The 25,635-nt window shown below is 39.2% G+C and overlaps 1 protein-coding gene and 1 long non-coding RNA gene across 3 annotated transcripts in view; one reads left to right on the top strand and one right to left on the bottom strand.

The window, feature by feature from the left end:
• Sol1 (CUB domain-containing protein Sol1) overlaps positions 1-25,635 on the bottom strand; it is a 314,064-nt gene that overhangs the window by 202,625 nt on the left and 85,804 nt on the right. For both annotated transcript variants that reach the window (XR_015290526.1, XM_086902370.1), the window contains exon 4: positions 17,975-18,192. Coding sequence is in view for 1 of the 2 variants with exons in the window: in XM_086902370.1 (XP_086758496.1) it covers positions 17,975-18,192 (218 nt within the window). In the remaining variant the exon portion in view is untranslated. The remainder of the gene's footprint in view (positions 1-17,974; positions 18,193-25,635) is intronic.
• On the top strand, positions 9,747-11,233 carry LOC147658372 (uncharacterized). Its single transcript, XR_015290527.1, has 3 exons — positions 9,747-10,020; positions 10,080-10,438; positions 10,777-11,233. It is a non-coding gene; the product is annotated as an uncharacterized LOC147658372 (long non-coding RNA).

Here is a 25,635-nt window from a genome sequence, read left to right as displayed (position 1 = left end):
TTTCTCTTTTTTTCTCCCCTCCTTTTCTATTTCTCCTCCAGAGTTTCCTTTACGGATTCGCTTTATTTAACCGCCTATCTCTCGGATTTCCCTTTCTCCTTCCTTTCTTCTTTCTTTTCTTCCTTTCAAAGGAGAGAAGGAAGATCAAGAATCGCACGGATGAAGGGAAAAACTTCTGAGAAGCGTACTCCTGATCTCTCTCCTGATAAATCTACATACACACACACACGCGCGCACCGTTGAGTTGCTTCTTCCGTTTTTGTATCGAAAGTAGAATCACGGAATAGGAGAAGCCTTTATTCTTACATTTCATGCTGTTTCCTTTTTTCAACCTCGCGTTTCACAATGTTTCAAAGTTTTCTTCCCGAAAATTTTATTCATCGATCGGAATCGATCTTTTTTTTCTTCCTCTCCTTTTCTTTTCTCGCATTCACGAATTTTCCACGAATCAACGGGGGCGACAACGCTTTGTTGTCTTAAGGACTCAACTCGGAGTTCGTTAGGAGCGGTTAGCGCGTTGGCAATTCAGCTTGGTACACGGACGACGACGCGGTATTTGCGCACATATAATTATTCAAATTCGGGCGTGTAATGAAATTTGGAGATTTGGGGCCCGATATTTGTCCGCGGAGATGTGGAAATTGGCTGGAAATTTAATTCGACGAAGGAGAAAAAGGAAGGCCATCTGTCCGTTATTATTTTTAAAATTAATTATTGTTAGAGATGCAATGGGATGATATCGCGACGAGTTCGAATTAAGGTAACGAATGGCGAGGCGGAAAGAAGGTAAGGGGAAAGCTTCGCGAAATAAATTCTCTCCCCGAGTTATTTAGAACAAGAATCAATATATATATATATAGAAATGTTTCTAAACTCGAGGTTTTGGAAAGAGATGCGCTTCACTGGTGGAAAGCTTCTCGATTGATTATCTAAAAAATCCCTCGATTTATTTATTTCTCTTATGGTTTCGCTGTATTAAACTGATATGGAAAGAATGCAAAGAACAGGTTTTAAGAATAGGTAATAAGTTCCTTTTTTTTTGTATTAGTTTAACTGTTTTTCCAAACGAATATTGTTCCTGCGCGAATATCGAACGAGATGAGAGGAGGTGGTTTCAGAAATTCAGAAACCGTGGAAATGAGAATGTTGAAAACGAGCTGGACCGAAATCCATATTAAACAAAGATAAATTGGAGGCCAAAGTGGAACTTGATCGTCCAGCAACATCAACTCCAATGAAATTTGCGTGTAACTTGGTAAAAAATTGGAAAAGTAGTTGGATCATTTTTGAACTTGCCTTTAAAGGAAGGAATAATTCGTTACTCTTTCAAGAAATTGATCGAGAAAAATTGGTTATTTCATCGATTATCACTCGTTTACACTTGTTTCTTAAAAAATAAGATACGAGAAGCTGTAATCCCGGCATTCGCAGAATTTGTTCAGAAAGTTTTATAAAAATGGAATGCGGTGAGTCTCGTTGAGAAATACGTCGCCCGTATTTTTCATCGAGAAAAGATTACAGCTTCGAGAATATATATCGTTTTCCTTTGGTCGTACGAGAAAAACGTGACCTAATATTTCGGATATATTTATATTTCATAACGCGCGTTATTTCGATCGGTTCCGATCGGTTTCCTAGAAAATTAAATATTTAAACGTAACAAATTGCATGCATAAATACAATGAAACCCGTTGATGCCTGACGTTTATCGGATGTTTTGACTTCAATTAGCGGGATATTATTCATTCCGTTATATGCACACACATCGGCTGCTATAAGTCGTATAGAGAGATGGAAAGAGTAAAGCGATTATTAACCGGATGGAAACCGGACGTCGAGCAGCATTGCACCCCTCGAATTCGATGGAAGCAGAAATATCAGTGGAAATTTCAATTTTTGCTGTTCGAAAAAAAAAAAAAAAAAGAAAAAAGAAAAAAAGAAATTAATTTTTCCCCCATCGATCGAGATTCGAAAGAAACGAGTCGAGTTGCTCGAATCGAATTTTCGAAATATTTGATGCAAATTCAAATTGAAATTATGCGCGGAGGTCGATATTCCGCGGAAGTGGCGGCGAATTTGCGCATCGCGTGGGAGAAACAGATTGTTGGGATTGAAAAATAATAATTGAATTTTCCGCCGGCTCGCGTGAAAACCGTTTTAAATCCTTTCTCTAGCGGGGGAACGGGCAGATCCGCGCGTTCATTGTTTCCCAAATCGAACATTCTCGTCAAAAGCGAAAGATAATTCTCCTAATTCTGTCTTTTTCTTTTGAAAATTAAAGTAAGGGAACAAAAAAAAAAATATCAAAATCGAATCAAACGTTTGAGTTTGCCAAATCGAAAACTCTCGTCAAAAGCAAAGTATAATTCTCTTAATTTTCTTCTTTTTTTTTTTTCTGGAAATTAAAATAAGGGAGAGGAAAAAAATTAATGAAAGGAATTAATGCATTTTCGCTTCGATTGCTGATATTTCCGTTTCATCATCCCCTCCTCGATCGAATTAAAGTGTAAAATTTGAATCAAACGTTTGAGTTTGCCAAATCGAACACTCTCGTCAAAAGCAAAAGATAATTCTCCGAATTCTTTCTTTTTTTTTTTTCGAAAATTCTGTTTCTCTCTTCTTCGTACGAGCGAAATAAAGAAGAGGAAAAAATTCTGGGGGAAAGGAATTAATGCATTTTCGCTTCGATTGCTGATATTTCCGTTTCATCATCCTCCCTCGATCGAATTAAAGTGTACAATTTTAAATCAAACGTTTGAATTTGCCAAATCGAACACTTTCGTCAAAGAATAATTTTCCTAATTCCTTTTTTCTTTTTTTTTTCTTTGAGAAATTAAAATAAGGGAGGGTAAAAAATTCTGAGGGAAGGAATTAATGCATTTTCGCTTCGATTGTTGAATATATTTCGATCGAATTAAAGTGAATCAAAATTTGAATCAAACGTGTTGGTTTAAACAAGAAGAAGACGAGAGGATCGAATTAGTATAAACTTGTTGTTCCATCAAATCCGTTGAAATTTATTTTCCGGCGAACAAAAAAATTTTTGCTTCTCGCGTAAAAAGGTGAAGGATAAACGAGTTAAAAAGCGTAGACTTACTTAAAGCTTTTGAAAAACTGCGAGCGAGTTGGCCCATCACGGGATTCACTTTTTAAATTGCAAAATAACGCGGGATCGAGCGTGGAGATAGAAGGGAGGAATACTTGAAAATGCACAGTGAGAGGGTGTGTGCGAGCAGTCTACCTAACGAAATTTTCGAGCTAATTATAAATGGATTTAAATTTCGATTCTTTTTTTCTTCTTTCTTTCTTTTCGACATCCTGAATATCGGTCCCCCTCTTCTTTTCCATTCCTTGGAAAGGAATTTCCAAAGGAGAGGGAGACTTAAAAATAAACGGAATCAGTGTCGATCGAAGAACGGATTTATTAGAAATTGGCAACACACCGTAATTAATTGGAAAAGTCAGCCACGCGCTTGATTAGGCCACATGATTTATGATACACACGGCCCCCTTTCGATTCCTATTTAATAATCCCGGTAACGGGTTCATTAATTAATCTTGTGACGATCGATCGAGCCCTTCACATAATTTTCGATACGATGCTTCGTTAACTCTGTTTTCCTTGTAGATGGAAAAGTTAGAAAAGAGAGAATATAAGGCGGAGACAATTTAATAAAAAAAACTTTACTCTTCGCCACTCCACTCTACGCGAGCACAAATGTCGTGAGCGTGTAAGCAAGAAGTTAAGCAGTTCATGTTTGTCAATTGCTTAACTTTCCCTTAACTTTATCTCCTCCCCTCTTCGATCGTGTTCGATCGATATGAAGTGTGTGCGCGTACATACAATCCTCTCGAGATATCGCGTGACAACAGTTTGTTTGCAATTTCCCCAAGTTTTCTCGTATCGATGATTATTATACGCGATCGTGAAACGATGATGATTTACGCACAATGCGTATGGAATAGAAGAGAAGAGGGAAGAATGATATTCGTCGTATTAAAATTAAAATATCACGCTCATCGTGTTATTAAACCTGTCCGTGTATTTTGGAGTAACGTGGAAATGGCACGACCGACATTGATATCCCTCCCCCCCTCCCCCCTATGAAAATCTGTGCGAATCCAATGCCGTTGAAATAACGATTCAAAATTGCGACAGCGAGTGGAGGCGAGGAAATTTCATTGGCTCGTTTATTAACCGCGTTTCGCGCGCCACACATCGATATATATATATATATATATGTATATATGTAACCAAATCTCCGTCAGTTTATCATCATTGCTAAGCTCGCAAGTAATTATAGGAGACTACGGATGCACGCTCGAATTCCACCGCTGTTTTCCTCCATTCAGGCCGGCGATAATTAAGTGACTCGCGCTTTCGCCATCCCCACGTTTGATACGATACATATATATATATATATATACGAAGGGAAGGAATATTAATCTCTCTGTTGTGCAAACTTGTACGTGCAGACTTTCCGTATCAACAGAACGATAATCGAACGATAATTTCAAAATGAAATAAAGCACGAACCGTTAATCGTAATCGTGATGTGAGTTTGAATATTATATAAAAATCGCGATAATAAATTAAAGATTTCGTTCGTTAAAATTTATTATCGCGAGAGATAGAGGGAAACGTGCCATTGAAGTAGGTTTTCGATTCATCCCGATATCTCGATCGGTTGCCGAGATACGGGGGTTCGAAGTTTGCACGGTGCGCAAGCACAAAATTATGAATGGAGCTCGCGATTTAGTGACCCACATTTTTTCCCCTAGAATCAGGCGTACCACGCTCTTCCAGCAATTGCGACTCCGCCACTCGCCTCGTCGAATAGGTCGGTGAGACGAGAGGCGCGAGCGAGAGTGAACGATTAAAAAAAAAAATTACCTTTCTCTTTACACGACGATATCTCGGCAACCGGAAGTCGTATCGAAATAATTCAAAACACGTTTTAAAGGGGAAGATTCCACGCTTCCGACGAACGTTCGTTCGTCGATCAGAGATCGCTCGTTTCGGAGTTACAGCGGTTTAAATTTTTTCTAATTTTAATACGGTCCGATCGATTAGTTGCTTAGAGCTTATTTCTGGAACAATATTACTTTTCTAGTCCTTCGTTGCAAATCGATTTTTCTAAATATACCTCTCTTGACGCGCTCTCACTACTAATCACGAATCTGGTAACAACTTTGCCAACCGTGCCAACCAGTCTCGTTCATCCTATCTTCTTCTATCCCTTCGAACGTTTCACCTTCAATCCCTGTCCCCGCAATTTCTCCTTCATCCGCCGGATTTCTGTCTTCTTTCGCAACGGGGCGAAAGAACGAGTTTCCAGAGGACGAGATCGTTCAGACCAATCGAGCGTCGCCCATTCGTCACGTTGACTTTTGTCGTGAAGAAGAACCGGGGGAAAAAACGTCGCATAAACGAACTGCAGCTGCCATCCCCTCGAGACTCGTGTCGTTTCTTCCTTTTTTTTTCTTTTTTTCATTTCTCTCCCTCGAAACGAACGGACAGAAGAAGACCTCTCTCTCTCGACTGGCGACGCGTTGTCGAGGCGATAAGAAAATACTATCTTCCTCGACCGCGAAAACGCGCGTCCTCTTGAGATTCTTCTTAAATTTCCTCCCCCCATTACCCTGCCTGGTTGGTGGATAGATTTTAATCGAGTTTGTACGCGAGCCACGTAACCACTTTGCACCAGCAGGCTGCCACACACGTTTTGCCTGCTGCGTTTTCGTGATCGCTCGTGTTCCTCTTCGTACACGTGTTGTGCGTTCGAATGCGCTACCCGATTCTCGCGTTCAACCGATTAAAGGCCGCAGATTCCGCTTTCTTTTCGTCCCATTTCATCTCGAACGGAACGCGTTATCTCGACTTTCGAAGGGGAAAGTTTCGCCCTCGGGACAGGATGGACAGGGTCGGTTCAAGGGAAGAATAACTATGCAACTCCGCTCCTTTTACGGTTATTGAAATTCTTGATGGGGCGTGGAGGGGGGATGGGTCGATGTTACGCGAGATGAATATAATCGTTGCATATGTTACGCTTGTAACAAAATGTAAGTATGCGACAGGAATGAGAAATTGGCGAAAATATATACGATGTGCGATCTTGAGAATTTTTGAATGATTTGAAGTTAAGGAATCGGTGGTCTTTTTTTTCTTTTTTTCGATGAAACAAACCTTCGAGATTTATTATCTCTCTCTCTCTCTCTCTCTCTCTCTCTCTCTCTCTTGCGTTAATCAATGGATTTCATCTGACAAATCAATTAAAGTATTTTCTTATGGGTTAATCTCGCAGCTTGATCCTTCCATTTCCCAGTTCCTTTTCTGTTCGCGCGCTAATCCCATTGCGAGAGCCATTTCCAGAGAAAATGATGTAGTCGGCCTCTTCGAAATATGTTCCGTTCAACTCAATTTACGCTATATTTTCTAGCTACGCTAGATTTCTCGGCTATCGATCACCACACCGTTATACGAAATATTCATCCATTTCATCCTTGTACTCGTCATTTGCTCTTTTATCTCCAATTTACATATCAATATTCACGTTACGCCCCGTTTTTCTTTCGAGAATTTATCGTAAACGAAAGTTGCTCTCTCTCTCTCTCTTTTTCTCTTTCTGTGGCGATGAAAGTTTATCACCAGCTTTATTTCCATAATTTAATTTCAAGTTAACTTAAAAACTTGGCCGCTATAAGAAAAAGGAAAAGGCGTGTCCAATTTTTAATTCGCATAAATTAATAAGTGGAAATAGAATATTTATATACAACGCGTGATTCATAAATTATAAATATTTATGTAAGAAAATAGTATCGGAATAGTAAAAAAAATCAGTATAAATATTCGAACGATCTATTTAAAGGTGAGAAGAACGTGCGTCTATTTTCTTGAGCTACGAATACATATATACACGCGCAATATATATCGTACGTATATATATTCTGTTCAGTGTTGAACACTTGCTACGTAGAGTCGGTAATAATTACCATATCTATGTAAACATTTGCCAGTGAGGAATAAATTTCACCTGTCAAGGTCATTTCTATGTTGTACCATATCTATTCTCCTAATACCTCAATTATTCAATTCCACGATATTTTATTTGAGCAAAAGTTCACACTATTTTTATATGTTATAGTCTTTTCAAAGTTCTTTTTCATTTATTATTATCAATCGTTTCACGCGTTCTCTCCTTTTGTTAGTTGCAATTGAGGTTATGTTAAAAGTCTTTTCTTTTTTATCTATTACTATCAATCGTTTCACGCGTTCTCCTTTCACTCGTTAGTTGCAATTGAGGTTATGTCAGATCGAAGAGTTAAATTTTTAAATAGAAATAATGAGTGCAATGTAACTTACTCGCGATATTTTATTTAAACAAAAGACACACTATTTTTATACATTATAGTCTTCTCAAACTTCTTTTTTATCTATTATTATCAATCGTTTCACGCGTTCTCCTTTCACTCGTTAGTTGCAATTGAGGTTATGTCAGATCGAAGAGTTAAATTTTTAAATAGAAATAATGAGTGCAATGTAACTTACTCGCGATATTTTATTTAAACAAAAGACACACTATTTTTATACATTATAGTCTTCTCAAACTTCTTTTTTATCTATTATTATCAATCGTTTCACGCGTTCTCCTTTTGCTCGTTAGTCGCAATTGAGGTTATGTTAGATAGTTAGATGATAAATAAATTTTTGGTAACAACAATGAGTCAACAAATAAGATCTTTTTAAATTTTTCACTAATATCTGTAAAAAAAAAAAAAAAAAAACATTTTCAAAACATTGACCTTGAAATTCAACATTTGTTCAATCAAAAATGGAATACAAAAGATAAGAGATTCACCGATCGTCGCTCGAAGAGGAAAACACCTCCACTCCTCTGGATCGATCCGTTTTGGAAATTCGACGGGATCGAATCGAACGTTTCCCGAACAGGACGAGTTGAATTTCCTAAATTAATCGCCCAATCGTATAGGATTCATTATCAATTTACCGGCGCCCGCACGAATTAAGGCAATAGACGTGATACACCACGTCTGTCGCGAACGCCACGTTTGTTTCGAACACCGCTCTGTTGCGCGCCGTTTACTCAATTCCGCCGATCAACGCGTCCCGCAAATTACAACGTTTTAATTGCACAGCACTGCAAACACCTCCCCGCAACGGGACGGCCCCGTTCCATTTTAAAGTAATAGGGTTGCACCCGTTAAGGGGGTTGCGTTGTACACAAACGGAAACGCGCGTGTTTATGCGTTTGCCATCATCGTTAACTTCGCTCGGCTTTTCGTGTTTGATATTCGCTGTAACACGCGAGATATTGAATGAATATCGGTCGAAACGGATATATCGTCGAATTAAGGGGAAAGGAAAACATAGAAAATAAATTTAGAAGATATATATATTATTATTAATTTTAATCTTTTAAAAAAAAAAAATGATAATTTAAAAAGGAAAAAGCGTACGAGTGAAAAAAAAGAAGATATTTTCATTTACTTTTGGGAGACGTTCCTTTTTTGTTTTCGAACGTGAAACGGGCGAACGTGTTATTTATCTTATAAAATCGTGAGCGAGAGAAAATTCGCGTGGCAACAAATGTTTTTTTTCTCGAGTTGCAAGAGTTTTTTTTGCAAGAGTAGATTAGGAGACTCTGATAAAGTGAAATAACTTTATACGCGAAATATTAATTTTAACAATTTAATAACAAGAAGTTTCGTATCGCGCATACCGATGTGGAAAACTCACGATACACACCTACGACAATAGTGTGACTTACGCGTTACGTGAACGGAAAGAAAAAGCGAACGAAAGTGAGAGAGGGAGGATGGGGAAAAAGAAAAAAGAAGTGGAAGAAAAAAAAAATAACAGAGAGAGGAAAACGAGGTTACGTGTATATGTAGGTGTATACGCACGTATGTGTATTTTATGACGTTATAATAAGAAGAATAATGCGGGAAAAGAACATGAAAAACTACTGGTATGAATTTAATGTTGCGAACGCCTGTCGCAATGTCATAATTTTCGAGGCCGGTGACGTTTATTACTTTTCCAGAAATTAAATGAATAATATAAATTACGAGACGGTAAACGCAATTTGATTCAAACAACAGTGGATGGATGAACAGAGGGGCGGGCAACTTAAACAAGAGCGAATAAAATTTTATACATTTATATATTTGCCCGAATAATAATTTAATTGAATTTAATCGAACGAACGAACCACGTTTTCCCTCCCTTTCTCGCGACTATCTACGATTTATTTCAAGTTCACAAAATTTCTCACGCGCGAATCGTTTTTTTCTTTTCTCTTTCTTACACTTCTCGACATAACCTCGAAACGATAAACGTTACATCTTTATCACGTGAAGCTTTCAATACTTACTTGGGATAAATATCCAAAAATTTGAACCGAGAATCGACTATGTTAGTGGTATTGTTTAATAGTTTGTTCGTCACGATGATCGATAATTAAGAGTTCGTTTGAACGATATCGTATAATTGGAAGCACGTTTGATTTAAACACCGTGTTATTATTTTTCATTTACGTATTCGAACGCCAATGTTCTGAAGAGTACTCTGCACCCGTCGAAATTAACAGCAATGGTGTTGAAAAATATATTGCGAATTTTTTCGTTGCAGCACATGCAAGTAAATTCCTTCCTCTTTTTCTCTACGATCGTAACTTTCGACCGAATCACTTTGCCGTTCGTGGCGCCATCTGAAAGAGCGTTCTTTCATTTTTAAGAAGAGGCGTGACGAGCGCTCTAACAGTTTCCAGTCTCGTGCAATAATTTCGAGCGATATGGCGTGCGAGAAGCGTCGCCGCTTCCTTTTCGCGTTCCAGTTTAAAAAATCGGCCGTTGAAACTACAGAAATGGTTTATGCGACAGTGAAAGAGAACGTTGTATCTCACGGAATGTGCGAAAAGTCGTAGCAAAGATTTAAAGCCGGAAATTTTAATTTGGAAGACGACGATCGTTCGGGTGCATCGAGAAAGTTCGACGACGGTGAGTACACTCGTACATCACCGTATAGTCACCATATGTATAATATAATTACATTCTAGGGACTTTTGCTGCTTGATTGGTAATCTTCTTAAATACAAATACGAGTGTAAAAGGTTAGAGAAATTGCTCGATGAGAATCCAGTTATGAGATTAAACGGTATTCGTCCGACTGAAACGATCGGGTAATCTCGTATCCGATTTGTGCAATAAAATCTTGAATTTGGAGAAAAAAAAGACAAAGGAAAAAACTTATTTGCACATTTAATAGAATTAGGTTTCGCGATCTGTGCCTGTGTCGCAACAAACAAGCCAGTGAATTCGAAACGGTTTCACGGAACGTTACACTTTCGGCACAAGCTGAAAGGGAAAGAATCGTTAAAAGAGTCTGGCAACGTGGTTCCAGAGTTTACGTCTCGCGGTAAGTACTCTTTAAGTAACCGGTCGCTCGATTAATCCCGGTTCAAGCAACGGCCGCGAACAGTTAGTATCGAAAACGTAGAGAGAGCTACTTTCGCTATTTTAACCCTGTGATCTCATTAAAGTTAAACGACCCGCTCTAACGACCAAACTTTCTCCCCGCGATCTTTCTTGGATTTAGATAAGTGGCGCGGATCCAGATTGAAACGTTGGCCACGCATAGAAACGGCTTCTATTAACATTTCCTCCTTCAATTTCGCGCGATATCGCGAGGGGGGGGGAGGGGGGACGAAATATTTTTCGATTTTTTTTCCCCTTCTATCTATCTCTCTTTCGTAGTTGCTGTAGGATGGAGGAACAAAAGTCGAAAGAAACGAAAGTAATCGATTCTCGTGGGAACAAGTTCTCCTCCCGGGGAGGATTCTCGAGCAATGTATCCAATCCTGAAAAATTATGCATTTACTGTTCAATTTATACACGTGTATCTTGTGTGTATTTGTGACGATCGCTGTTTCGATTCTGTTTCGTCTGTTCCTCTTTTTTCGAACTGCCTCACAGTAATTCGAATTATAGAGTCTAATTGGAGAAATATTATTTTTTGAGATAATTTCTATTTATTATAATTTATTATTTCGTTGAAAATGCATATAGCAGTAAAATATATCTAAACATATAGAAAAATAAAACGTATAATATAGTTTAAAATAAAATAGAAAAAAAAATGAAAAGAACGAAACAAAATTATAGTCTTTTTTAAATATATGGATTGTTAAAAATATACTTACGATCAAAAATATGCCAGTTTTATTCATTCGGATCTGAATCCGATGGCTTACATCATCACGTCCATATTCCTATTTCCTTCGTTAAACACATCCTTTCTTAATCAAAATCATCTCACAATTTTAACACAATTTACAATTATAACCCGATCAAACGCGAGATTGAAAGAAATTGGGAAACGCGATGCCGGGACTGGAAGAAATTGTTATTTCTAAGTTCCATTAACTTTGTACGGGATATTCCCTAGCTAGGAATTTACGTAACGACGTGGCGAGTTGTTTACGGGAAAGAGACGGACGTGCCGCGGGGCAAAGTTTCGTTCGAGAGGGAAAGATTTACCTTTAACTTCTACTCGAGAAACGAGTTCACGAGTTTTTAAGTACTTTTCGTATCAGATCTGTCTCCCAGGTATCGTGGAATGCGCAACAAACGGAAACGGGGATTGCATAAAACAGCGGCCACCGATGGGATCATGAAGGGGAAATTATACCACCGACTCGAGACAAGTTTTCCAAGTACCACTCGTGTTTCGTTTCTCGAGCTTCGAAAAAGAAGGAAAAAGAAGGAAAGAAACATCGAGTATCGATTAAAAATTTTTAACGATCGAGCGCAGCCTTTAAATGCCTCTATCTCGATCAAAGGAGGCTGTTTTGAACTGTCGTGGAACGATAATTTTCAATTATACGCGGAGGGAAAAAAGAAGGAAGCAAAAATCGAGTAGAAAGATCCATGTTGTTCCGGGGAAAGGAACGAGTTGGAACGGTTTGGTCGATTTTAATTGACGAATAAAAGTGTATCTCGTTATTACAAGAATGTAAAAAAAAAAAGTAGGAGAAATTGTTCTCCTATTTTCTCTCTCTCTCTCTCTCTCTCTTCAAAATTATATCACTTGCATTTTATCGCGCGAAGGAAGATGTTGGCACGGTGTGTTTCTCGTAACGATAATAGAACTGTCAAAATGATAAAATCGAAAGAGCCGCGAACCAAGTTTAAACGAGCAAACCAAATAGCGTATCACCGCGAAAGAACGAGTTGGCTGAACCCGTTAATCGAAAACCTTGTACTCCCGTTGTCGCGCAACAACCTTCTCCTCTCAACATTTTGAGGAAAGAGAAAAAAAAAAAAAAAGTCCCCCTTTACTATATCGTTATCGTTAAATTCAAATTTAGAAACACAAATTTCCCAAAGCGCCGTCTTCTTCGAGCGAAAGAATTTAATATTAGACACGTCGAATCGTTTCCATTACAATTCCGCGCATATTCGTCCGAAACGAATTCTTCCCCCTCCACGTTTCGCTCTTTCATAAAGGCACAATTGGAAAGAATGGCGGCTCCTTCAGGGAGCCGATCAAGCTTTGATTAGAATTTTTCGAGGGGCGGTAATAACACGCGTGGTCCACCCCTAACTGCCGATTGGAATGGATTCGGATAAAAGGGGGAAATCGAATTTCAGTGTATATCTCGGGTCTTCGAGTAATTAGCGCGATCTCCGCGTGGCGGCAGCAGCTAGAATAAAGTTGGAAATAGTCAGTTGAAATTATCCACTTTAATCAATAGCGGAGAGACGTTTCCTCGTTTTACGGCTTGGACACATCCCGGAAAACGTACGTAAAAATTCCAATTTTTTATATAATAATATTTTAGTTCGTAAAGCGTTTTCTTTTTTTTTATCGTATAACGAAACATTGCGTAAATCGAAAAAGTATAATAATTAAGAAAGGCCGTTACGGGGAAATGGCGTGTAAAGAGCGGCCGTATAGCCTTTTTATTCTTGACCATCGCTTCCTTTTATCGGCGATAAGCGAGTTCGTCTAAACCTCGGTTCGGAATTTTAATTTCGTGACTGATCGAGTTTCGAGCGGATATCTTATAACTTGCCACGTGAAAGGTTCGACGGTGAAAATTTACGACGTTGGTTGGTTTACGACACGGTTTGGGGCTACGAGATAGAGGCAGGAAGGAAGGTGGAGGTTGGTGTCGGGGCTATCGATGTCGAAGGATCGAGGCACGGTGTTATTATCTAAATTGGCAAAATGGGTATTTTGCGCGGCTGATTTACGCCGAGTTGATTCTTGAGTCACGAAGTGGATTGATAAATCGACTCGTCAGTTTTTCTTTTCTTTCCTTTTTTTTTTTTTTTTTTCCTTTGGAAGATCGATTATTACGAAAAGTGTCCAATTAACTGGTTAAGGGATTCGAGTAATATTATATCGAGAAGACGATGATCGGGAAGGCGTCTCGCCTTCCCAGTTAATCGCCAAATTTCTAGGTAGATCGAGGCTTAGTCAGGTAATAAGCAATAAGTAAGTTACCCTTCGTCATCTTTCCGCCCCTCGATAATTCCTTCGAAAGGAAAATAAGATTTTCTTTTTTTTTTTTTCAATTCTCTGGACAACCGCGATGATAATCATCGTCCCCCCTCGGCGTGCAACCTCCCCTCGTTGTTTCTTCGAGATTTGAGCCCCGTTTGTGATTAAAACTTGCTCTTGTTACGCGGGCAAGAAATTACATTTTAATTATACATGGTTAATCAGCGAGCTGCTGTTTCACGCTCCGAAACACGGCCCGCTGTTTACCGTTTAACGGCGTGTGATCTATGCCCGAACACGCCGAATTTTCTTCGTTCCTCCACACCTATTGTTAACACTTCTTTGCACTCCTTTTTTTTTTTTTTCTTTTATCTAGCAGCAACTTGTGAATCGTGTAAAATGGAGAAATATAACGAATTCAGCGTTTACTTACGAAGCATTCGAAAGAAAATTTTTAAATTATTTTAAAAATTACAATGTCGAGTCTGGTCGAATCCTAAGGGTTAAAAAAAGGCTCGAGCGTATATATTTCACGTATTATCGAACGATTCTAAAAAAAAAGAAGGAAGATATAAAAAATGGCGAAATATAACGAATTCAGCGTTTACTTCATTCGAAAGAAAAGAGATTATTATTTAAGCATTTTAAAAATTACAACGTCCAATCGAATTTTAAGGATTATTTTTCATATATCGTCGAACGATTCTAAGAGAAAAAAAAAAAAAAGGAAGATATAAAAAATGGCGAAATATAACGAATTCAGCGTTTACTTACGAAGCATTCGAAAGAAAAGAGATTATTATTTAAGCATTTTAAAAATTACAACGTCCAGTCGAATTCTAAGGATTATTTTTCATGTATCGTCGAACGATTCTAAGAAAAAAAAGAAGGAAGATATAAAAAATGGCGAAATATAACTAATTTACTTCATTCGAAAGAAAAGAGATTATTATTCAAGCATTTTAAAAATTACAACGTCCAGTCGAATTCTAAAAAGCACTCTCGAATGCATATGTTTTTCACGTATCGTCACGTTCACGATTGTAAAAAGATGTCGAAAATGTTACGTTACACAAAATTGTATAAACGTGGAATATTGATGGGGGAGACACGTCTCTGTTATATTTACATTCCCCTCCGTTCTTGTTCTTCGTCTCGCGTCGCGGCGGATTCGCGCATTCAACCCCGGTTGACAGGTTTGTCCGTGGATGATGGATCGAACGAAATGGATTCGTGACGCGTTCTTCACGCATTACTCGATCCGCCAATCCGCGTTTCCCCTCCTCACCCTCCACGAATCATCATCTTCGCTTCACGAATCATCGTAGTCGCCGTCCCCGTCACGAGTTAGGGTGGGCAGCTCGCGGTGATAAAAGCGTCACGACGACGTAATCGACGATCGCCGGCGAAATTGAATATCGATCGAGTTAGCCGTGCGGGATCACGAGCGGTGTACACCCCTTCCCCCCCCTCTTGGCGCACTGTGCAAACATTATACGTTACGTCGCTTTGATAACACGATTTACGATAAGCCAGCCCACCGTGCACCGATTTTCCTATCTGTCGTCTAATCTCCGCCCGACTAATCTCCTCGGTTATCGACTTCCATTATGCCTGGCCGGAAGTAGCAGCAGCAGGAGGAGGTGGAAGAGGAGATCCTCCACAGAAATTTTGGGCCACCTCGGATTAACTTCGAACCGAAATCCGTTCCCTCCGCGGAGGAGCAAGACGAAAATCCAAAATCGGGAAAACAAATCGTGGTTCACGAGTTGCAGAAAGGGGAGGGTGGTGTGGAAAATTGAACGATTTTTGCGAAAAACTCGAGAAGGAAGGAGAGATAGTAGTAATAATAATAATAATAATAATAATTCTGTTGCAAAATTCCTTCTTCTCATCTTCTCACAATTTCTATCTTTCGGGAAGAGAAGTCTCTCGAGGGAAGAATTGTATGTGGCACACGTGTGAGCTGGGATTAATACGTGAGCGAAATAAAAAATTTTTGGATTTAAAATGCACGCTTCCTGGCCGTGAAGCGTTTACTAACGAACCGAGCCACGGTTTCCGCCCAAACTTACGATATTTTCCGTTTAACAAGCCCCGCGAAAACTATGATGATTCAGGATGATCTAAGATCTTGGTCCCCCAGGTGGATGGGTGAACAAGAAACGCGTTTCCCTTCCCTGGGAAATATCGACGTGCGTAATGAATTTTCAAGAAATTTTTTTTCTGGCAAGAAAGAAAGTGGAAGATCGATCGATTCAAATTTGTTTATCGTTAAAATTTTAAAAGGGAAGTTTCTTCACGTTGCACTTTTTTAAGGACAGGATATACGGTTGTTCCGGAAGGGGCTAAGATTTATCGTAGGAGAAAACGTAGGGGAAAAACGCTGCCGGAAGTGGTTAAGGAACATTTAAGCCAGACAAATGGTTCGAATTCCTTCAACCGGCGACGGACACTTTTTTTTTTTTTTTTTTTTTTAAGAGGTAAGTGGCGACGATAATACGTGGGGGTAGAGATATCGCATCTTATTTTTTCTCCAAACGATCCGTTTGTTTTTAAAGTACGCATTGGATGGAAGCAACGATTAGTCGTCTAACGTGCCACGATCGAGTCGAGCCCCGTCTGTCGATTTTTCTTAACGTTCAATTTATTTTATTTTTAGAAATTTTCCTCCCCAAAAAGTATCTTTCTTCTCTCTATCTTTCAACCCTTTTGCCACTACGAACGATTATAATATCGCTCTGCGTACAAGATGATCGTACGATACGACGAGCGATCGATGTTTCTTATCGTCAATTTTTTTTCTTTTTTATTTTTTTTCAATAAACACCATCGAAGCGATTCGAATCGTAAACACGGCTGCTGATCACGTTTCTCGACCACAGTGCACATTTTTGGTGGCGAGAGAAATAGCGAAAAAGAAAGGGATATAACAGATGTAATAATCGCGTTATGAAGTTTACTTATTTGCAGTCATCATGGAATCATTATTATTACGACTACGTTGCTCTTTTCTCTCTTCCTTTTAGATATTTCTTCCATTTACGAAGACGCTTAAGTGAAAAATTCGTACACACTCTCTCCCCCCTCCTGGTAGAAAATATTCCACTCGTCGCAATGCTCGACCGGGTAGATTTATGAACCTGACGGCTCCAAAGTAGCACGAGTTTTACCACGGTTCCACGATCTTGTTTCTCTCTTTCCTGCGACGCGCTGCTTGTTACGCGTTCAAAAAAAAAAAAAAAACACGAATCCCCTCGCGTGCATAATTAGGCAAATTCTCTCTATCTTCCTCCCTCCCTTCCTCTCTCTGCGAATACAAGAAAATACAAAAAGATTTCGCATTTGGTTTGTTATTCTATCGTTGAGTTATCTGCAAATCGTTTAACAAACGATTTAACAAAATTGTTAATCCGTCACGCGGTTGAAACAGAGGTTGAATTTTTTCCTCCGCGTAATCATCGAATTTGTGGGAACGGAAAAGCGCACAATCGAGAGATTGGTCTCATTTTCAAATGGACACGAATTCATCGGTTCTTGTTGAGGATGGTGGTGGTAGTAAAACTCGAAAGAGTTTCGCAAAAGAAAACTTGAAGCAATTTCTCGATCGAGCGTGCCGAGGATGGAATTTCCCTCTTTTAAGTGAATTAATCAGATCTTTCTAAGAAGCTGTCAATCGACTCCTTCCTTGGACTACTTTATTCGCAAGCATCGTCGTGTCTCACGGATCGATGGATATACCAGGTGACAGCTTCTTATAATTGATGTCAATCGACTTCAATCGTTCTTTATATCTTTCGGATGCTTTATCAATCGACTCCTTGCCTCTTGGATACATCTGTTCGTTTCACAAGCATCGTCACACACATGTATAATTTGATTTGAATTAGCTTTTTATATAAAATAAGATAAATCTGCGTAACAAAGCAGGCTGATAAAGATGACGAAAGCATTTTTTAAGAAGCTATCGATCTATGGACTACTTTATTCGTTTCATAATGGATGACAGCTCGATGCATATTCGATTGAGTGCATCATGTATACACGTATTTGAATTAGTTTTTTTTTATAATTGAACTCTATTCGTTTCACAAGCATCGTCGTATCTCAATGGATGCCATGACAGCTTCGATCAAAACTGTTTGTATATATGGATATATTGACTCGAATTAGCAAAGATCCGTGTAGGAAAGAAGCTGTCAATCGACTCGTTCCTTGGACGCTTTACTCGTTTCGCAAGCATCATCTGATGCCGTGACAGCTTCGATCGATGCATATTCGATTAAAACTGTTTTTATATATACATCGATTTGAATTATAAAAAGGCTGGGGACGATAAAGCACGCGAGTGACTCTTCTCGTTTCGATCATCCCTCCCGTTTCCCACATCTTGGAATACAACAACAATTTGGAAATTTGCCACTCTCGCTCCGTGATGAAACTTACGCCTGTCGATGAAGTGGAAATTTCCAAAAAAGCCGGTCGCATTAGCGGACGAGGATTCCTGCGTGTGAAACTCCAAGATAAGCGTGGACCTCGAGCTGTAGAGGACCTGGGGGATGTCGCGTAGATCCCCGCAAAGCACACCTGACCACGGGGTGTACTCGGAAACGCCGCTCGCCTCCAGATGTAGAAACACTTTTAAAAAGTCGCCACCCACGCAGCTGAAACACAAATCAATCGAGGGCCAAGTTAGCACAGCTTCCTCCCAGGAGAAACCGCGTGTCGAGGATGTTAGGGCAGGGGGATGATAACCGATTGGCTAAGAAATTGATCCAAGAAACAGTTTCTAATGGAAAAAAAAAAAGAAAAAACTAGGTTTATCGTTCGTTTTAATGATTAAATATCATTTAATTGGGTGTTGTTTGAGGAATGAAATTCATTGGAAGTAATTTATTAATTTACTACATTTGATTTAAAAGATCGACTCTTAAACTTCGGACATCTAATGAATTTTAAAAAATAATTTTAAAAACAAAAGATTAACTTCAGTTTGACAAACTAATGTTATTTAATTTTTCTTAATTTATTTTATCAATTCAATTAAGAATGTATTTAAATGATTCAATTATAATAGGTATAAATCTATGATTTATTCCACAAATTTCTGAACACCGACCGAAAAACATTCCAAATAGAACGTTTCTAATTTTATTGATTAATTCGACTGCTTTTAACTCGACGATTAGTTGAAACTCGTTTAAAAATCGTGTAACAGAAAAAGACGCCGATAATAATAAAATAAATTATATTTACTTATTCATCGCGTTTCCCTCCGGCCAGGTATTCGATCGAATCGAGAATCTCGATAACAGCGTTATAAGGTTTGGGTTACTCGGTGGAATGGCTAATTGACTAATTAGTCTCGGCAGTGAAACGGAACAGGTGTTCCCGAGTCTGACTGTACACAGATTACCGGAGTTCACGTGGAGTGTTTCCGATCCGAGGTGACTTAAAGCGAATACAATGCCGAAATTAGCACGGATTATAATAGAGCCGAGCAGCTTACACAGAGAGAGAGAGAGAGAGAGAGATATTCGCAAAAACAATTTGCCGGCTCGTTAGCGGTTGCTAACACGCGAATCCTGTATCACCGTCCATTAGCCACCGATAACGGGGACGAACTTAAATCCCTCTTAAACTTGGCTCGACGCGACAAAAAAGAGAGTATATTATAATTTGGGATCGTCATACTTGAGAGGGAGTGTAGAATTTACCTTCGATGATGAGCATTCGAACGATTTTTAATTAATTACGGGCAGGCTCGTGATGATGATATTTGCCGCAAACGTATTCTGATGTCTCTTTCATTGGGGATAAGAAAGAGACGAATTGATGTATATATGGCATGGTAAGTATCGATCGATGGTAAGGAAGGATATTTGAACGATTATTATTCGTAGCGTTCGAAAAGCTAAGACAAATCTTCTTCTCGATAGTGAATTATTCGTGGTGTTAATAACGAATGATTTATTAGCAACGACAATTTACAACGCGAACAAACAATCAAAGTAAAAAATTTAGCAGCCCGCGTATCGAGCTTTCACGCTTTCCACGTGTCCCATCGTACATATTAAAACGCTCTTTAATTTTATTTCAGCCGTGGTATAATAAACTGCTGTTACATGTAATTCATATCGCGTGAGAAATAACATATGCAATTCATGGAGGGATGCGTTCCGTTTCGCAAAATATTTATGTAAATTAATACGTGGCAAGTATGCTTTATCATTCTTTTTTGTATAACCTCGTATATAAAGCTTTATAATACGTGTATGCGCGTGACGTTCAGTACCGAAAGTTCGGCTACAGGTGTCAGAAAATTTAAAGGGTGATTCTTCAACCTCGAATGAAACGAAAATTAGGAATCGAAAAAAAAAAAAAAAATTCGAAAAAAATACGCATTTATTATCCTTCGTGCTATGCAAAAATATACGAAAATTAAATTTAACTCTCGATATACTTTGCATCGTGACAATCGAATCGATTGCAATAAAGTCACGAACGAATAAATTTCAACTTCCCGTAATAAAGATCGAAACCTATTCGAAAGTTGGTGAAAATCGTACGATTGAAGTCTCGATTCGATATCTCGAACTATCGCCGAAATACAATGATTCAAAGTTTCCATACCGCTTAATAACGCGATGCGGAAATTATGAATGGACCCAATTGACCCACATTTTTCCCCGCGTGCGTACGTTTCTCTAGGAATTTCGTCTCGAGTTTGTAATGGGTCAGTGAGACGAGGGTCCGAGCGAGAGAGCCCGGATAAAAGCGAAAAATTACGCTTCTCTTTACACGACGATATCTCGGAAACCGGAAGTCGTATCGAAACGATTCAAAGAAAGGTTTAAAGGGGAAGATTTTGCGCTTCCAATGATCGTTCATTCGTCGATCAAAAGTCGCTCGTTTCGAAGTTATAACGGTTTGAAGTTTTTTCTCATTTTAATAGCGTTTAATCGATCGTTTTCATCATACGTGGCTCGAGGAATCGGTTGTTAAATTTTCGAACAGTCATATATGCCGAATATATTCCGCATATTCTGTAGATACGTAAAATACGTATGGCATGAACCGATTAGGTCAATTCCACAGAGAATCGCGTCATGTGCAATTAGAAGATATTTCATTATGCAACAGGCTATCGATCATTTATCGTAATAAATGTCCGTCTCCTGCTTGACAATTTGTTTTTTGCAGTTCGAAGCAATTGTGATCGAGAAACGAAGAAACGATTGAAGTATTGAAAATGGCATTTTTTTTTTTTTTTTTTTTAAGAAACTTTAAAAAGGATTATCACTTATTATTATAATCGAAACGTATAGAATTTATTAAAAGATTATCAAGTCGAGTATTTCATCGATAAATTGCGGTTGAAATTTATGGATTACGATTTAAATAACACGATTTTACGAAATCTGACAACTATACGAGTATTAACTTTCGCATTAAAATGTTATTTGAACGTTATGCAAGTGCATTATTTGTGTGCATAATTTAATCATGCAACGTTTTCAATCATGAAACGTGCGTGATATTATACCGTATTACAAACAAATGAGTTGTTCCAACTTACTTGTTTACCCATATAATTCCACTCTGCTTCCGGAAATAATATTCGATAAACAAGAATTCACGACATTATTACAACATTTAAATTTTCCTACTTTATCCTATGTAATAATAATAAGCGATACGCCTTGATTTATATTAAATCGTAATTAATATTGCAACCAATTTTCAATACACACACGTGTATATAATATAAATTAGAAATGAATAGAAAGGAAGACGAAAAAAAAAAAAAAAAAAAAAAAAACGATAACAAAATCGTTGAAAAGAATTCGTCATATAGAAATATCCGCCCCCCCCCCTCCCCAGTTCGAGAATTAAATTCTCGAAGAAAACACATTCACCGTGCGCGGGGTGGGTGACGTTGTCAAAAGAACGTCCGTGGAAACGGCAAAGAGCCGTCGGTCCCCGATTGTCAAGCGTTACATCCACTCGGCTGAATTTACACACAAAGCGATTTCCCAGTCAAAAGATGAAACCCTCCCCCCTCTTCACTAGCCACAATCCGAACCGCGACACGTCGCTTTTGTTGTAACGTTAACACGCGTCACCTCCGCTCTCACTTTCTCGCGGGGAGAAAGAGAAGAGTTATAATTTATTACACCCGAAAGGAATTTGTCACCTCCCGTGTCATCCTGCCTCCCGTTTCCACATAAATTCCCGATCCACCGGCGAAAACAAAAAGGCTCGAAAATTCGTCTCGAGCCTGCCCTCAACGCGGCCAGCGTGATTCAGTTTTTCACGAATGTTACTCGTCAAAAAGTAATGAAATTTAGCTGGTGTCTTCTGGTGTCTCCACTCGTCCGTTTCAATCGTTCGAAGACTTTCCAAATATCGATCTTAAATATTGCGAATGTAAGCCTCTGATCGGCTCTCGGTCCAACTCTGCATTATCGGTGGAAATTCGTAACGACAGGCTGCTATGTTACCGTACACGGTTTAATTTTAGATTTAAAATCGTGTCAAGATGCAGAAACATGGTTCGCTAATATTGTCCGTTTCTATTCTTCTTAAATTTCAAATTCTGTGAATCGAATGTATATTTTATATTTCGGTGTTTATTCCATTAAATTTCTCTCGTACGTCGCCGTATAGTCCTACATTTTATATTTCCTAATGTAAATATACGTGTAATATAATTTTATTTGATCGGCAACCTTCTTAAATACAAATACGAGCGCAAAGGTTTTTGGTTGAAATCCAAATATGGGCGACGAACGTGTTAAGGGAGAGGGGGAAAAAAGTATCACAAAGTAGAAGAATTTCAAAGATGATCTCTCCATCACCTTTCTCAAATTTCACGATAGAAAGGATGGTTACGACGTATTAAATTAAATATCCCATGGATCCAGATAAGTTCGTGCAGTTGATTTGTTTATCGTGTTTGTGAACACCATCCGCTTTGTCCGGCAAACAAGATTCGTTTCGGCTGGATCCGATACGAGAGAAAAATTCGAGGCAATCGGCGACAATCCCTGTGTATACAAACTCGTCGTGGAGAGTGTGAAAAATATCAGAGGACGGAACTGGATGAAAGAGGTGGATGGAAAACTTTCTTCTCAGATCGCTTCCAGAAAAGTTCGGTCGAATTTTTGAAATCCGATAGAAGAATCGTTTCGTCGTTGTCGTTCGAGAAGAAACAACGTTCGTTCCCGCGTGTCATGTTTCTAATCGCTTCTCCCCTCTCCCCTCCCCAACCGTTGGCGTCGATTCGCTCCCGCCGCTCAATGCGAATCGTCGAGATCGAGAATGTTCCACTGGCGAGAAAAGAAAGGGGGAGAAGGGAGAGAGAGAGAGAGGCGAGAGATAAAATGTGGCACATCGCAGTGCGCAGGAACTGATTAGCGTGGCACAATTCGAAAAAGTTGCTGCTAAGGGGGCAGGTGGGATCGTTGGTTGGCACGAGAGGAATCGTAGGCATGGTAAAACTTCCCGGAAGAATTCTATTCCGATTGGACCCGTGCCAGGATTACATACATCCCTCGAGGATCGTGAAAAAAGATTTTTTAGATATGATAAAGATTTTATATATAGCGCGTACCTCGTTAGTTTCGCTTGGTGAATGGAAAATTCAACGTTCGACAGCATAGAATAGATCGAATCTTGTTTCGTTCGAAAGAAATGTTGATTATTTTACGAGTAACGCAAAATGATTTTATCCAAGAAACTTATTTTACGACGATCGTTCAACTCTTGTTCATCGAAGACAACGAAATCTAGCATAAATAGTTCAAGTTGTTGCCGCGTGAAACGGCCGTGGCGCCACTGTCACTTCGGTTCGAACTATAGAGTCGCCTAACCTGGACGATATTTTGCTTTTCGTTACAATTTCTTATTTCGTTGAAAATGAACAAACATTGCAGTTCAATTACTATAGAATAGAAAAAAAGAAAGCACGTAGTAATCGATATAACGTATAATATATAAGAGAACGAAACAAAATTACAGTCTTTTTTAAAAAATATAATCCGACGAGCGAGACTCGTCTCTCGAATGGTTAACACATCGTGGGTTACGGATTAACGATTGCTCGACAATCACATTGCGCGATTCAACTGTTTGGAGCGTTTCTCCGATTCTCCGTTCTCTCGACAACCGATATCCTCTGTGATTTCTGTGCGTTAATCCGTGCAAACAACACGTGTATCTGCCGGCTAAATATCATGATTCAACCTGTAATAGATCTGTCATCGATACCGTTTACGCTTAGTTTACGTCTCTGTAATATTCCACGCGCAAAGAAATAATCTTCCTTCGTTCCTTTATCTCGTTTCGCGCCAAACGCAAAAATAAATAACACGATTCGATTGGAGCAGACATCTCCATTCACGGATATCGATCAAGGCCCACCAATCTCGTTTCGAATATAACGCGTAAGGAGAATCTGTCTGGAATCCAGTGTTCAACACGTCGATTGAAAACGATCGAAGATCGAGGAAGCTCCGACTTGAATTGAAATCTCCTTTGATTGAAATTAGCTGTATCAACCAGAGGCGAGTGAGAATCGATTGATTAAACGAATTAAACTGAATCAAGAGTATTTCTATCGTCGTTTAGCGTGACTAAGCACGACGAGATGCGCGAGATTCGTTTATTCAATCCCTTAACAAAGGGATCACTAATTCACCAATAATTAATTACAAATTTCAAACCACCATTGTCTCGCAATTATCCGGAATCGGTTAAAGGCCGTGTATCCCTTTGCAAGGTACACAATTCGAATATATATATATCCCGTCGGCGTTATCCAATTATCCAGCTTATAGGGAACTTTGAATTTGATAATTGGCCCACGTCTGACTAATGTTTTCCAACCGATGCGTGCCTCCGCCCTGAATCTATCCACCACACAGTGGCCCTGTTGCTTCGATCCGTATGTATCCAATAAGATTTAATCCCCTAACTGGAGCAAGGGGACGAACGTCTAAGAGATTATCGATTGATCGAAATTATCAGTGTCTGTATCGATGAATCTGATACCGAAGTAAATTACTTACCCTTTGACTCCTCTCGAGAGGAGGCTGCTGCTTCAATGTTTCGCAACAATCTCGATTCCAAACCATCGTTGTTAATAATGTCCTCGAATCGTTCGTCTCCAATGAGTTTCGAGCGCAATTACTTGACTCTTACTTTGGCCAGAGTTTGGCAACGAGAATATCTTTGGAAATTGCAATAATCGAGGTTCTTATTCTTCGCGAAACTCGTCATTTTCAAAACGTCATTTTCATTTCATCCGGCAGTAATTTCCACGAGATGTTCAACGCCATTGTGGGAAGAATGGTTGCCGATAACAGGGAGAGAATCGCACGAGGAGAGATATCAAGAGGGCGTTTCGAGAAGGAGATAAAAATCGGATGAAACTTGGTCCAGATATCTATTTCCGACCGTGTCACAGGGAAGAGAAAGCAACTCGCTTTTTATTTCACGGGGTTAAGCTCTCTCTCTCTCTCTCTCTCTCTCTCTCTCTCTCTCTCTCTCTCTCTCTCTCTCTCTCTCTCTGTCCACCAAGAAGACTTCGCAGCGACGGTTCGAGGAATTCATCGATATAACAATAAATATCCCGACACACCAGTTTTTATCCCGTTTATTTATCGTTATCGATAACTCTTCTGTCCCTCTTGACGATTCGTTAAAGGGTTTCGAATAAAACTCGAAAGGAGAAAGATTGGTCCGCGTTTCCTCTTCGAATCGAAGGAAAATGGTGGCTACCAAAAAACTCGAATGGCTCCATCGCGGGGAGGAGCTACTTTAGCCACGTGTTTTCCATTAAAAAAGGTGCGCGTGTGTGGGAGACGAGCAAGTTCGCCCTCTCGAGCCGAGTTTACGCGCCTTTTTAAAAAGTGATTCCGTGGCGTGTAGAGCGGAATTTAACCGCAATTATGCCTCGTTTTTTAACTCGATCCAACTCGAAGGATAGACTGGAAAGAAATATCCTCCCTCCCGGAGAGGATGATACGCAACTTGGTGGACAGCGTGTTAAATCTCGACCGGTTTCCAATATTATCGATCTCTTTCGATCGAACACGCCATTT

The sequence above is a fragment of the Apis florea genome, unplaced genomic scaffold, assembly GCF_048593485.1.
Source record: "Apis florea isolate Af1SG1 unplaced genomic scaffold, ASM4859348v1 contig_2272_pilon, whole genome shotgun sequence".
In the NCBI taxonomy this organism is placed as follows: domain Eukaryota; kingdom Metazoa; phylum Arthropoda; class Insecta; order Hymenoptera; family Apidae; genus Apis; species Apis florea.
The sequence above is the reverse complement of the archived record's forward strand: the minus strand, read 5'-3'. Positions and strand labels throughout refer to the sequence as shown.